Source organism: Corapipo altera, unplaced genomic scaffold (assembly GCF_003945725.1).
Source record: "Corapipo altera isolate COAL_440 unplaced genomic scaffold, ASM394572v1 69, whole genome shotgun sequence".
NCBI classification, from domain to species: domain Eukaryota; kingdom Metazoa; phylum Chordata; class Aves; order Passeriformes; family Pipridae; genus Corapipo; species Corapipo altera.
In genome coordinates this window covers 5,217,554-5,233,679 of record NW_020884908.1, presented here as the reverse complement: position 1 = coordinate 5,233,679, position 16,126 = coordinate 5,217,554, and the positions used below count along the sequence as shown (strand labels likewise).

The window sequence follows — 16,126 nt, the reverse complement described above, 5'->3', positions numbered from 1 at the left end:
AGTTGTTCTGATGAAATTAATGCACATTTACAAATGCTTTTTAAAATATTTTTGTAGCTCTGAGGAAATGTGCTATAAAGCCACTTATTGATGAATATTCTATTCTTGTGTGTAGCAATATTTAACTTTTTAAGAAATGCTTGTCAGTTTAGGTACAAAAAAAGACTGCCTTATCTGTGTACTCTTTAAAAGGAAATGCCTTATTAGTTAAGGGAAGTTGAAAGCACATTAATTTCTAAGACACTTCTGACAAATTTACCTGATTTAATAATGGGCTAAACACTGTTTTCCACAGAGTTTATTTACTGCAATATTTAATCTTGATTTTTCCACTGTCTCGCATTCTTTCTGCCAGTTGCATTCATTTTCCTTATATTAGCATTTAAATAATCTTCTGAAAGAACAACACAAAGGAACATTGGTAGTTAATGGCAAATATTTCTGTTCGAACGTGGTTGCATTTCCACGTAAATATTCAAAGAAAATGTCGTTTTGCTACACAAAGAAGGAAAAACGTAGGAATTTCAGAATGTAAATAAAGAAATATGACCAATGTTTATGCTGCAGAATCTTAATTTGCTTACCAGTATGTGGTAAATATGAATCTTTGTGATTGCTGAAATGAACTTCCATACATTTGAAGGAGGCTTGGAAATGGAAGCTCCTAAACCAAATCCCGCAGCTGTAACACTGGTCATTTGCACTGTTGAAAAGGAGAACATACAAGGCAATAAATATTACATTACCAATAATGCAGCAATGCACAGCTGCCAAGTCATTATGCCAAGATACTTTGATGTTTTGGTTTGTGATTCTTGAACTATTTTAAGGGGGTTTTTTGCATCAGGGGGTCGTGTCAAGTGAGCAGAAGACAAAGTACATTCACAATTTGGGGATTTCTTACATCACGTTTTTGGGTAATATCCAACATTTCTTTTGGCTGTGCTCTTCAGATTGACACAGCTCTCGGAAGGGACCGTCTTTCCTCACCAGAAATACTGTTTATTTTATTTTGGCTCAGAAAGAGGAATAATTTCAGTTGACTGTTGCAGATCGCTATCTAAAATAAATTCTCTTCAGAACTAGTCCAAGGCTAGAAAACAGTTTTGTAGTGAGTTGTTCAAAGCCTCTGTTTTCTTCCAAGGGCCCAAGATCTAAAAGGGCCTTTTTATTGTTGAATTTATGAAGTAGATTTTTTGAAATCTTTTTTTTTTAGTTAAAAGCTAAAACTTTTTCAGTGAGATACAGTAAACAATCTGGGTTTCTCAGAAAACTTTGTGAGAATCACTGTCTCCTGTTCAAAGCATGTGGTGACTCTGGAGTACACAGACACACCCATATGTACTGTTTAGCAGCATATGTTTTTCTGCATTTCGAAGTCTGAAACATGTATTATTCATTTTTATTCCTTGAATCAAAGCAAAAGGAATGATGTTAGGTAATTAAAAAAAAAAACAAAGGCAGCCTGGTAACAGCTTTACTTTGCAGCTGTAAGTGCCAGATTTCCTGGTACTAGTAGTCAGAGTATTGTCCTTGTAGTGAATGCCATTGCTAGATTCTGAAAGCTATATTGGAAGTGTTATAATATATATAGTTCCTTTTTTTTTTTCAATGTACTTCCTGGAAAGTAAGTTACTGAAGGTGAAAGTAGCAACTGTACTTGTATTCCCAAACTTCTGCAGATTTGAAGGTGAGAAGGTATACAAAAGACCTTAAAAGGCAAAAGGGACTGTTGTGGTCATTTACTGCTGTCTGTTGCAGCCTAGGGGGAAAAAAAAAAGGTCCTTATTCCTTTGCTTGAATGCACCTTTCCTTGGGTAGCTGGAGAGAGTCTGACAACTCGCTGAAACTACTCCCTCAGTGCAACTACACTTAAGAATGCTGAAGGTCAGTAGGAGTTTACATGAAGGAGTGATAATGTGTAGTGTTTTGTCAGAAACAGCACAGAGAATGGAAGGCTCTTGTAACTGGGATTTCTTTTGTCTGCACTCATCGTCAGCTGCAGAGGAACAGTGTTAAGGTAACAGCTCTGTCTGCACACGTCTTCCTTGCTCCCATGCAGTTCCAGAGCCTTGTGAGGAGCTGCTTCTAGTAGTGTTAAAACGTACTCCTGTTCTAAAACTCCTTCTTGATCTTTCCAGCATGTTCATTTCTTGATTTTTATCTAAAAGGAGTTTTTTCTAATATATAAGTCAAAATTCAGCCATTTATTTTTTTTTGTTAAGGTTTGCTTCTGGCTTGTTCTTTACAACCTATAGTGCAACCTGTTTCCTAGTTCCTGGGGCTCTAGGATCAGAGAATAGGATCAGTAGCCTTTGTAGGCATTCAGGAGACACAGCCCTTCTGATTTGATGTTTTGAGAGAATTCTGATGGACTATAAGCCCTGGAAACAGAAAGCTTCTCTAAGATTTGTTTTTATCCTCAAGGTCATGTGATGTTTTCCAATTTAAAATTAATTACATGAATTACATGTTTTGAACAGACACAACCTGTGTTTTAACAACTTCCATCTACACATGCACCAAAATTTGTCACTAAATATTCTCTCACCCATATCACCTTGCATCCAATATAATTGTATCTGTATTAGCTAGCAACAAAAGGATATTGTTTCTGTAACTTAGTGTGTGTGCAAAGAAATTTTTCCAGATCATGCACTAAGGTCTCATGGAGTCCCTCTGGATAGACACATATTTATAATCTATCTATATGATTTGGGGTTTAATATTATTGATTAGTATTTCTTGAATTAGATATCTATACAGTAAAAGAACTTAAAATCCGTAAAGGAATACACCTGGGCTTCAGTGCTGTATCATGAATGTTGGAGAAATGTCTGAAAGTTTACTATGTGTAGGTGAATTTGTATTCAGTAAACTTGTATTCATTTCCCAACCCCTTCCAGCTGTTTGAATGTGTTTTATAGAATAGTAGTAACAATTTCCACGTGGTGAATGTCACAGAATCTTGAGTGAGAGATCCCCTTCTTAAACTGGGGTGATGCAAAATTAATTGGTAATGTAGTTATAATTTACAAAACTGTCTAAAGATATATATATTTTTTAAAGTCCATTGTTCATATTTCAGGGAAGCAGACATGAACATAAGAGGAAAATTCATGGTTTAGGCACAATATCTTGACTTGGGGCTCAGGTGTTGTTGCTTCTATTTTTTTAGTGACTAGTTAACATTAGCAGTCACCCTTATAATGATATGACATGTACTGCCTCCAAGTATGGTGCCTGCCTACTCCTGCCATTAAGAAGGGTTGATTTAATCAGTAACATGGTCTAGCTTCTGTGACATCTTCTGACATCCTGTGACTGAAGAAGGGAGTCACGCAGTGTCAGTCCTCCTCTCCCCAGTTCTAGCAAGAACTGTTTTAGAAATATTTGACAGAACTTCTTCGGTTGCTATCACACCTGAATTTAGGTCAAGTTTCTGAGTTATTTTATTTAGAAAATGAATATTTTTAAAGCTATTAAGGGAATACTTTCAGTGTGTAGTTATATTACCGTCAACAAAAGATGTGATTAAATAAATTGAACGTTGAAGATTTTCGGCTTATGGTTAACACCAGGTAATTAAAAGTAAGCACTGCAGTGGGAGTACATTATATATCAGCTGTACTCTTTACCTCATTAGCTGAGGTTTTGCATGTTTATGGAGCTAACTTGCAATTAAAAAATGCCTTTAACGTATGCTTAACAAGGCCTTTTAGGTATTTGGAATAAAGTATTACAATTTAATTGAAATTGGTATAGCATAAATAGATGTCTTAGTAACATGTCAGATAAATCTCCATGCCTAACTTGTCACTTTGCATCTTTTCCTCTGATGCAGTCTTTAATACTGACTGTAAGGCCTGACATTTAACTTGTATAAAGGATGGGGATTCTCTCTTAACTCCAAAGAATGTTTTGATTTGTTATATAAATAAAACCTGATTGACAAGATATACTTAAATTCATAGCCATATTTTTAAGATGTGTGAACATTTGTATGTGCATGTGGATATGTGTTAGGATAGTTTTAGCCACAGTGTATCCTTCTTCAGTCAGTCTTCTGTTCTGCATTAGAATCCCAGCAGTAGTAGACTTCAAGGCAATCTTTGGTCTTGATAATTCACCTTAATGTTTTATTTTTAAATACTGTGACATCTTTTGTAAATATTGCCTGAAGTTTAAAACCAAGTCTTGGGGAAACTAAGGTGAAAAGAAAAACCCAGTTGCTGGACATTTATCCTGGTGATCTTCAAACTGTATGCTTGTTTGTCAGGGATTTTGTGGAAGTGGATGAGATGTTAAAGTGTACCATAAAAAGGTGGTACCATAAACAAGGATGAAGTGTCCTTTAGGGTAAAGTGGGTTACAAGAGATGATGGAAAAAGAAAGTAGGGAAGGAATGGTACTTTTGCGGGACATAGAAGCATAAGTGCTAGAATTAAAAACAAGGATCATGATATGTGAACCTTCACATACAGTATGATTTACTAACTTTCTGTCTTCACCTAGGAGTGTTGTTGTACCACCAAAGAAATCAACCGTTTCCTCTTCTACAGCTGCAGTTGGTATTCCTACAAATGCTGTCAGTGTGGTTTCTTCTTTAGATTCAGCCCAAGCCCCAGATCTGTCAGGAGAATCTCCTGGTAAGTAAGGGTAAATTAAACAGCTTAAATATCATCCCTTCCTCTATTGCTTTTTCTTCCCTCATCATACACTTGGAATACAAATAAACAGTTTTTTTTTACATGTTATTTGTTAAGGTGAGATTTTTTCAGTAGTTATCCATATCACAAAACGCTGATGGTGAGAACAGTTGTTTTTCAGACGTTAAGTCATTAGTTGCCTACTGATTTGTGTATATGTGTGTGTGTGTATATATGAGTCTTACTTGTATTAAGAATATTGATACTTAATTGCTGGTTGTATTTTCTTGGGGGGAAATGTGCCAATAATCTAGGAAGATACTGTTTTACATTCTGTTTGGTTTTTTTTCTTTTTTTAAACTACTGCAGTGTGTGTGGTATGTCCTAAATTATCAAGTCAGACAAAAGGACCTTTGAGACATTTTTATCCTGCATACTGCTTTGACTAAACTTTGTCATACACCCTCACACAGCAGCTTGCAGGCCTGCATTTGGTTCCTGTACCTCTAACAAAGGCCAGGAAAATAGGCATGGCTTTAAGTTAGACTGGACCGATTGTCAGTGACATCACACGGGTTCATGAATATAAGAAGTCATACTTTTGAGTATTTTCAGAGAATTTGTCCCCCAGATCATTTTATTATTCCTCATTTTGCTACTGTGGCTACACAAATCTAGAAACTAACCTGTTTATAAATAAAAAAAAATACAAAAGTAGTGCTGTATTAGAAAACCACCAACTTTGCAACAAATGCAAATGTCTGAGTCATAATTTCAAGATTTCTCACTATTTTGTAAAGCAGGCATACTATATTAACTTGTATTTAGTATAAATCTGGTGTATTCTAAAGACTACTTACAGATTAATTATGTAAAGTATAAGCTTATTTATAAATTCTCGGGTATTTGCCTAAGGATATATGTGTTAGTGCTAAGTAGAACTGAAAATTATATACAAGTGTTTCCAATAGCTTTAGCCTGAGGTCAAATTCAGTGTTGATGCCAAACTAATTGCTTTGGACAGTTTTTTTCAGTGGGGACAAAATTGGGTAGGTTGTTTATAAGCAAGTGTTCCTTTGAACCCTTAGTCTTTCTGGTTGTTCTTGTATGAGATAAATGATGTTTAACCTTGCTCTGTCAAAGGCATGCTTTTCTACTTAGCCACGTTTGAGTCACAAGACTGTATAGAATCTCATAATCGTGCCCATGAAGTTTGATTTCAAGACTTAGAACTGATTTGCATCTTAAATCAAGGAAGTCTCAAGTTATGCCTGATTATTGGTGATTTTTTTCAATGTTTGAGTTTCTTGCTTCCTGTTTTTATGAACTTGTATCCAAACTGCAAAGACTGGGGAAAAAAATGTGATCTGTTATCACGTCCTCTAGTACTCATGTGTCTGGAAGATGCTTGTTGCCAATCTTCAGCTGCCCATTCTGTTTCTCAGGAGAATCAAAAAGTTTTTGTTCCAGCAGCAAAAAAGGAAAAGAAAAACTATTGAAATCTAGTATGTTCCTACTTTTTGTAAAGAGGAGAATCCATTTTGTCACCAAAACTGCAGGAGGTAGCACTGTACTAGTCTAGGAATAGTGTTTGAAATAGGGGAATTAACTGTCTTTTGAAGTGTCATGATTCTTTAGTGAAGATTGGCTCTGAGAAGCTAATCTGTTTTAAAAATAATAAAACCTCACCTACATTGAAATTGTTTTAAATAATTGTGAATTTGTTAGCTTCTGACTGGTTTACCCCATTAGATGAGGGCTTAATTATTACAATTTCTGAAGCAAGTACTCACTTACTTTTAATAAAAACAAAACAGACTAACATTGATTTTCAGATTTAGACAATCTTTTAGGAACGTATAGAAGAAAAAAATAGGTGCTCCTGTGCCTGTAGAATGTATGAGAAATCCAGACAACAAACAATACTAATGTACTTTGTAACTGTGTGACTTCCAGCATGTCTGGAAGTTTTGGCAAAAATTGGACATGTAATCTGAACTGATACGCATAAAAAGAAACTAATCAGGATTAAAAATAGGCATGTTTAGACTGGCAATCTAATTAATTAAAAGAAAAAGTAAAGGGATAAATGAAATCATGCCTTAAACAGATTAAAACGTGAGACTGTTCCTTTTTGCCCCGGTAAAATAATGGCACGGAAACAAAAATTTTGCAGAGTTGGAGTGGTTTGCATCTAATGTTGCTCATGTAAAATTGCACACATTAAGTTTGACATGAAGTTCTGTATAAGGCCTTAATTTATTTTTTTTTATTTGAGGATGGAAGTAGCAATAAGCAAACTTCTTATAAAACCAAAATATATATAAATTTCCTCTGATTTCAAATCACATGTTCTTTCACTAATTTTCGTTTTCATGCAACAGAGAATCAATACATCTTTCTTGTTTTTTCAGCTAACATTTATTATAATTCTGTTTACTTTCTTTAATTAAGAAAATAGATGAATTAAATCCTTTTTTAAATATGCTGAGCTTAAGGAGGCTATGTAGTGAATATAAATTTGGAGCTATTTCACGTTTTATACGAAGGCTATTCATTAAACATTATTACTACATTTAAAAATATGCATCATCTGTTTTTTTGCTAAAGTGAGTTTTGTATACATTTGTTTGATAAATTTTAAAAACTGATAAACAGAACCATGATATATTAACATATAATGCTTTACTGTGAAAACTGGAGCAGATTTACTCTGAAACAGAGATGAAAGTGAGATGCAGGCATTGAAATAGGATTAAACAGCAGGTGATAGTGTTCTAATTGCACTGTGTACATACACTCAATTTGGCAATAAGTTCCATATAGTATGTGAGCATCCTCCACCTGTAGATGTGATGTCAGAATTGCTTGTGTTGAAACACCAGTCAGTCTATGTGGTTCCAGATGCCTCCATTGCCATTTTTGTGTGCTCAGAATTCATCAACCTCCTTCTCCATAATTTTTCCTGAAGTTTGCATCTTGTCTGTAGATCAAGGGTTGTAGTATCTCAGATATTTGATGCTTGAGATGGTCCTAAGCTCCTGTCACGTGGATGTGACATATCCTGGCTTCCCAAACACAAAGTATTGACAAGTTGGAAAGATAACCGTCTAAGCTCACTCTGTTCCTCTGATACTTTGAAAGAGGGTGAAAACATGTTTTGACCTCAGACAACCTGGCCTTTTTGCAGAAGTTCCTTCACCTTTACTCATTCAAGCTGCAGAGTATTTCACAGCACAGAAATACAAATGTGCCCCTTGTGGTCTGAACTTTGCTGTCAGTATGTTGCTGATGGCTGGTATTTGGGTTGTTGGTTTGCTGGAATTGCTAGTCCAATTGTTGAAATATCTTGGAAATGCATGGAGAAAATAAAGCTTGGTGGCCCATGTTGAACCAATCATTTATTGTCTCTTACAGAGGGTGGTATTGAGCAAACTAACCTATTTACTAATAGTAATCTAAGAAGGGGGAATTCACTTGAGTTGTTTCTTCCTTGGATTGTCTCATAGGCTGAATGTGAGATTTTCCTGCACATGCCATGTCCAGGAAGGGCTACTGCTAAGACAGGACTAATATTTGGATAGGTAGGACTTAGCTGAGTTGCCTGAGCTTTAAATGTTTCATTTACAGCTGTAATGTTCTGAAGTGGTGTGAATTTTTTAAATTGTTTTGCAGTTTGCACTCCCAGTGTTTTCTCTGGTGCTCTGAGTTTCTCTGTTTATGTACTTGAAGGATTTCACGTGTTTTATTACTGCTTCACTCTAAAGAACTCAGCCTTTCACCATTCAGTTTGCAAATGGTTGTTCAAATACAACTTCTATGAAGAGAGTGTATGATAAGTCTGTGGGAAGCAGGAGTGAATTGCCTCTTGTCCTTACTGATGCTCTGAATGTAGAAAACACTGAGGACTTCTGCTCATTTTCTGTTGCCTGTTTCCTCCACTTCCTACTTGAAATTCTTTGAGTTTCACTTGTTTTGCCTCTGAGCCACACAGAGTTGCCCACAGGATTTTTGCTTCTCCTGGGAAGACACAGGGGCTGTTCCCCATAGTGTGAAGTCATAAACGAGTCCATGTCAAAGGCTGAGGTGAAAAAGGAGGTGGATGCTTGGAAGAAATGCAGGGATAAGCAGTAACAGGAGATAAAAATGGAGTTGTGACTCCTGAATGCTTGTTCTGGATATAGAAAAATGTAAATTTTCTCTAAACAAGTTGGCTTGTTTTGCAAAGATGAATGGTATTTATTGATTTTTATACACAGGTGAAAATGAACTTGAAGTCTTGCAATAAAATACATTAGCAGGAGACAAGCTAAAGTAAGAAAAATGAGTGTGAAGTGAGTTACCATCAGTGTTGAGGTTATTCAAGAAATTCACTGGATTATAGTAGCTCTTTCAAAGAGAATTCCAACTTTACAGTGACAGTAGTTGAAGGCTAGTTACTGAAGCAAAATGACACTTATAAAAATCTCAGATGCTGATGATATGCAATGGAAATGGCTTACTATTGTGCCAGTAAAAAAAACTGTTTTAAAGCCACTTCTCTTAAGAGAAGTTTTCACCATTGTTTCATGAAGTCTGTTTTGTTTTAGCCTACAGATGTGTTTATGTAACAGATCCTTTATATTAGCTTGTAAAACCTTTCATTGTAGTCTTGCATTGTGCACTTCCAGCCCTGGAAGTGTATTTTTGAATAAGCTCATTATTTTACTGGATACCTCTTCCACAAAGGGCATCAGTGTATGGTAGGTCTGTTGTACAAAATTAAGGGGTATGGTTATTTAATTCAACTCCTGTTCTTTTTACCTCATCTCTGTTCTCACAGAGTAAAGTATATCCTCATGCTTGTGTATTGCCAAATCTACTTTGTCAGTGTATATGTAAAAGTGTAAGGGTCTTGCACAAGGAGTTTCTTTAATAATATTTTATTGCTAGAGACACTTATTTGTTTAGACCCTTGGGGACCTTGAATAAACAATAAGGCTTCACTGTAAGGGTGCTAGACAGATGATCTATTTGCATTTTCTTTTATGTTCTTGCAAATGTCTGTAAAACTGTCAGTTTGAAGGAGCCAGTTTATCAGTGAAAGGATAAGGAAGAGATAAGTCAGTTTAGTTCCACATGTTTGAAGCAGCTACTGCACTTACCCACATGTGTGTTGTGGATGAAAATATGCTACTGAAGTATTTTCATTTTTTTCAATAAAGGCAGAAAAAGTAGAATGAAAAGCCACCTCTGAGTTGAATAAAGTAAAAAAGTACTTCCACAAACCAAAATTTGCATGCAGAAATCACTATGTCTAATCCTATTGAAAAAACCACTGAAATTCTCAGCTGCAATAAATCTGAGATTCACCTCTTTTAGTGAAATATATCTGAGTTTGGAATGTGGACTTAGGTGTTGATAAGCCTGAAGAGATTCAGACCATAAATATTTTTTTGTAATCTTCAAAAAAGAACATCAGTTTATGTAGATGCCTGCCTTAGGCTGTTGTCAAATTCAAATGATCAGTGCTTTTTCTGTTATGTCTATATTTAAAAGTTGGTTTAACCTAAAATTTCATAGTTTTACATTTGTGCATGATCTGTTTCGCAGAGTTTGTTTTTGTTTCTAGAAGAAAAAAACAATCATGTCCTGTGTTGTCAGTGATTTCCTCTACCTCCCACTCAAACTATTTTTACCAGTGTGTTGAAAAAATGGAAAACGAAAAAAAACCCAACCCATCCCCAAAAATAAAACAAACAACAAAAAACCCAAGTTACCCTAGACTGAGTGTATGTCTCTTTATTAGCCTCATGATGGCTATTATGCCCTTTCATTGTCCTTGCAGATGTTTCCCTTGATCTTTTTTCCTATTTTTTTCCCTCGATTATTTTGCTGATGACCTAAATATTGTATAGAAATATTTTCATCTCATTTAATTGTAAAACTCACACTATTATGCTGCACTGTCAAGTCTTATTTTATACTGATAAAATGATCCTTGGATTTAATAGGGTGGGATTTTAGTTATATACAATTGACTTTATAACCATACCCAATGAGTAGTGGATTACTGGTCACAGATTTTAGATGTAATAAAAAGCATTTGAGCATTTACATAACAAGACATTCTGCAGGCACAGTCTGTGTATTGAGAGGACTTTCTTATTTTGAAGGCTTTAGATTCCATTTCAGTTTGGTGTTGTGTTGAACTAGCCAGACCAATGTGCTGATTTCCCCTTGTGGACAGTGTAGGTGTAAAACCACTACTGGGCATGTGGGCTTCAGAATGTTTTTAAGCTAGAGGGGCCTTGTTACATGAGAATAGGGGTGTTGGGCTTTAGGGAGAAAGCTGGGAGTTCTAGTAAAATTATTTGAATAAAGGTTATTGTGAAAAATGAAATAATTGTTTTAAAATCTTAATTTTTAAAAGGTTTAGTTAGAAAAGCTGTTAAGTATCTGACAAACAACTGGAGTCTTTGGAACCACTGAATCATGTGACTTCCTGCCTTATGTGGGCTTTGTTTTGTTTTTCTGTGCAGGAGGCTCTGTTCTAATTTTCGGCACATCATTTGACAACTTTTCCTTTGGGAATACCCAAAATACTTTTTGGTGGTTTGACTATGTAAAACTAGATCTTAAAGAAATGGAAGTATATCCATGAAAACATTTACAAAATCTAGCCGTCACCGTTGAAACTTTCAGGAGTGTATATTCGATTAACCTTTATTAGATAAATTATTTAGGATACGATGCCCAGAAGATTGATGTTTCACTTTGCTTTCAGCTAACACTTTGTTCACCACTTTCTTATCCTTCATTCTGTATGACCCACTCAATTTCCTTCTGATCCCATCATCCCCATACAGCTTCAGGTCGAATTTATGAAAAACATAAGTGAATCACCATCACAAAGACATCTCCTGCCTGTGAAGAAAGAAAAAGAAATAAGAGCAAAACTTTTCATTATTTTGAGACTGTAGTTTATTTTATTAGTTTCTGTGATGTCTTTGAAACAAGATTAGAAAAAACATCTTCCCTGGATAGAAAAACAAAAAACCACACCCTACCCACCACAAAACCCCAACATTTCTTGGAGGAAGCTCTGCGTGCCCCAGTTTTGGAGCAGAAGTTTAAAATTTGACAGGAGAAATAAATTCACTATCTCAAGGATCTGTCTTTGCCATCACTTTTCAAATCTATTCCACTTCAGTCAGGTTAAAAGACTTTGAAGGGTTGGAGTTGACACATTTTGGTAGACAGTTTCAAGATCTTAGGAACTGATTTCCAGACAGGTTGCATTTAAGTGAGCTCACTCCATTGTAGGTGGGACCATCAGGAGTGTTTCTATAGTTACAGTTCTGAGAAGGGTCACGTCTTTGCTAAGGTAGATGTGAGAACTGAAATGATTAAACTCTCTTCTTTCATGCTTTTTTCCTTTTTTTTTTTTCTCCTCTCCAGCAACATAAGAATCTGAAACCGGTGAGGTGAGAGGAAAGAGAATAGGACAGGGTCTAAGGGTGGAAAGAGATAGGATTGCAGATGGACTAGAAGCAGTCATGCTCCTGGGAAATGCACAGAAATCTGTCTGCTAAGATTCATTCCTCTCCATAGTTTGGAATGCAATGTAAGATTTGTGAGTCACCATTCCTGTCCTGGCAGAAAATATCTGTGAAGTCTCTGGCTGTCTTTGCTTACCCCCTGTTCATCATCGCTAATACCAATCCATACTGCAGTATGGAGGTTATATTTCTCTTTATATACTGAACAACAGAATTTAATATTTACAGATTCCTCCTGTGCTGATGAGAGCCATGGAGTGTCAATTTGACGTAACACAACTGCTTTTTTTTTTTTTTTTTTTGGTAAGTGTAGGATACGTAAGTGACCCAGTCTTCCCTATCAACCTTTGAATAATTAATGTGGCAAAGTTAATAACTCATAAATGAGGTTATACCACTGCCATCATGCTAATGACACTGACAGTGCAATGGAAAATTTTATCATAACTCTCTCTGTCAGAGTCCTAATGTTGCAAAAATTTAAGGCAGGCTGTTGAAAATACCCACTCATTTTGTTTTCTGTATGATTTTGACACGAATATATTTAATTTTACACAAAAATACTGTGCAAGTTACTTGAAATCAGATGAACACTTCCAGTAACCAAAAGAGATGCTTTAAAACTTTACCATTTGGCTTTACCTTATTATATATTAGTATTATTATATATTTTAGCACATTACAGGAACATCAAAGGTGTAAGACATTGTTTCTATTCGCTGTTTAAGGTAGCTTTACTGAATTTGTTCAGAGAAAATTATGGCTTATGAGACCAAAAGGGATCACTGCAGTCTAGTCTGACCTCGTTCACAAAACAAACTGCTGCACTTCCTTGAATCACAAAACAAACTACAACACTTCTATTTGTACTAGAGCAGCATTTAAAAAGCTTACCATGGCATATCTGGTATATATGAATGCAAATAAATATGACTTATGGAAGAAAACATTTGAGGTACAAAGAGGTGAAAGGTTTTTACCTAGTCCTCACACAACACTTGAAAAGCAAGATATCTCATGTAATTCTTTTATATGATTTGTTTATTATTACTTTCTCTTGTAGGAAAGGGATCATCTAATTCAAAATTGCCATCTGTTCCTACAGTTTCTTCAGTGCCTGAGGATTCTGTCTCAAATATGAGGTAACTTCTTCAATTGAACATCTGAACAGCTGTGCTGTGGCTCACATTTTTGATATTACAGTTGATATTATTTTCCCACATAACTTAAGAATGTTCTTTTGCTGACATTCAATACATAATGAGGGTTTGGGAAAATACTGAGCGACAGATTATTAATTCCTTCTTATAAATGTATATCACATATCACTTAACATTGTCAAAATCTATATTAGTTTTTACAAAATTTCAGTAGCTTCTTTCTCCTGTTTCTAATCACATGTATCTCTTTACTAGTATTACAGACAGGCTTGAACATGCTTTGGAAAAAGCTGCCCCACTTCTGAGAGAGATTTTTGTGGATTTTGCTCCCTTTCTTTCTCGGACTCTTTTGGGCAGCCACGGGCAGGAGTTGCTGATAGAAGGTACAAGTAAGTTTCCACTTAAAAAAGAGGTTTTTTTAGATGTGTGCTTTGGTTTACTTTGGAGACTCAAGATTTCTTTGTTTAGGAGATATCTTCCTTCCTTTCCAAACAGAGCTATCCACTGGATTGCTTTGCCTCCTGTCCCTTCTGTCTTTAGTCATCTGAAGTCATTGTCATTGCCTCCTCATTTTTACTATCTCTGTAACCTCTTTGTGTCCATCTCATCTTAAATTTCGTGTGCCTCATTATGAGAGACCAACTACAGTTGTCTCTTTGTTAGTTTTCCAACTCTTCCAGCAGATTGTCTTGTACAAGCTGGTGTATGAAATATGTTTTGTGAACCTTAAAAAAAAATTGATGTCATGGTCAGCACTTTTTTGCAAACTAAAGTGTTTAATGTAGAAAGTTAAGCACAAAGACTTGCATTTTTAGTGGGATGTTATAGCGGAAGGCTTCTTGGGAACTAAGTCAGTAGAGCATGTTCTGGTCCATTTCTTGCATGTTAGTCTGCTTCTACCTTTCTGGTTTCCAACTGGAAGGCAGCCATACAGGTAAGAGAAATACGTTGTCAGTATTGAGAATAATTCTCTGGTACTTCTGAGAAGATAAAGATTCATGTGCACAGCACTGATCATGGCCTTTCATTGTGAAGAGTGCCATAAAATGATTGAGACTGAGATGATGGCCTTTTCTACAGGTGGATTTCTCTGTTTAAGAATGAGACTCAGTTCTGCAATGCAGACATTAACGTCCTCAGTTTAAAAAGTCGTTATCTGTTGGAACACTGTGACTTTAGTAGTGACACCAGCTTTTCAGTTTTCTCATAGTTTGGCTATATCATATGCTTTGTCCACTGATTTTTAGAAAGAAAGTTGCACGTTTTGTCCAGTTAAAAAGGTGAGTTGAATTAGAGCCAGAGCTTGTTGGAGCTTCCAGTGAAAAGTGCACTCATAGTAGAATCTCATGGTTGCTTAACTTGAGCTGATAACTGGCACGTGAACTGTATTTGTGCTACTACAGTTAGTTTCTTCCTAGGGAATTAAAGTTCCACTTAAAAACATTTTTGGAACTAATTATTTCTTGAATTAGGACAGTCATCCTGTATGTAGTGCTGAATATGGTTAACATTGGCAGAAACACAGTTGGAGTATCAAACACAGTCAAGCATTTTCCTAAAGAGTGCTGATATCAAAATCAAGAGTTCATTAAACTTCACTGAAACTAAAGGTGTTTAGTTTAGGAGTTTAGCTTGCTTACTGGTTTGGGTAGGAAGAAATGGAAGGAAGAAGTGTATGAATTGCCTTCTGTGAGACTCAAGTAGTTGGGATTCTGCTTCTGTTCATACACGTGAGCATCACCTTAGCTGATAAACATTTTAATGGAAGCTGCCTTGTGAAGAAAATTATTTCATTCATTTAATAAGAAAAAACAGAAAAGTGATTTTCCTCAAAACTCTATTTGCCAGAGAAGTAAATATCCTATTTAGTTACATTTTTTCTTCTCTGAAGATAAAAGATAATCTTGTTTCAAAGTATTTTGACTGTAGTATAGGTTATATACTCAGATAAATGAGTATTTCATAGATTGGGTGACCAAAAAAAAAAAAAGGAGGATAATTATTGCGGGTGTATGAACTGTCTAGACAAAAATAAACACATGAAACCAATTTTTGGGCCTAAAACTCAGTTATAGAAAAACACCAAACAAAATGCGAACCCAAATAATAATAATAATAATAGTCAAATTAGTTTATAAACAATTGAAAATATATATAATAGGTTACTGCTTGCACTTCTGCTAAGGTTTAGTGTGGGGTTAAGGGTCAAAGTACTAATAAGAGTGTTTGGGATGTCTGCTGCCATGAAACAAAATGGAAACTTGATTGATAGCTGGGGGCTGAAAGGAGAACGCGCAATGGAGAAAGCAAAGGTCATAAAGCCATTTCCCTTCTCTGCATATATAATGATCCAATCCTTCAAGAAATAGCAAAATGTAGATACAGTGGATTAATATAACATATGTTAACCACACTTCTGATCATTTTGACATACAAACATTTACGTGAATAATGGAGGTAATGTATTACTATTAGCTGTATTGCTGTTAGTGGTATGAAAATTTCAGTTTTCCTTTGTCAAAATGCTTCTAATCTATTGAACTTCAAAACAGTTTGTGTTAGTAGCTGGTGCCATATAAACATGCATTTGTGTATACTTTTTTCTTTTTGTAGGTCTTGTATGCATGAAATCTAGCAGTTCAGTTGTGGAGCTGGTGATGCTTCTTTGCTCTCAGGTGAGATTTAAGTAGCAATGTCTGAAAGTGCTGTCTTTGAACACAATGGAAATTACAGTTAAAATTCGACTTTAAATTTGACTTTAAGCTTATATAAATAT

At 35.5% G+C, this 16,126-nt stretch overlaps 1 protein-coding gene across 3 annotated transcripts in view; it reads left to right on the top strand.

The window, feature by feature from the left end:
* LRBA (LPS responsive beige-like anchor protein) overlaps positions 1–16,126 on the top strand; it is a 400,324-nt gene that overhangs the window by 96,422 nt on the left and 287,776 nt on the right. For 2 of the 3 annotated variants that reach the window (XM_027652781.1, XM_027652783.1), the window contains 4 exons: positions 4,516–4,649; positions 13,254–13,332; positions 13,606–13,739; positions 15,964–16,025. In XM_027652781.1, the coding sequence (XP_027508582.1) occupies positions 4,516–4,649; positions 13,254–13,332; positions 13,606–13,739; positions 15,964–16,025 (409 nt within the window). The remainder of the gene's footprint in view (positions 1–4,515; positions 4,650–13,253; positions 13,333–13,605; positions 13,740–15,963; positions 16,026–16,126) is intronic. The other variant, XM_027652782.1, reaches the window with a different exon arrangement.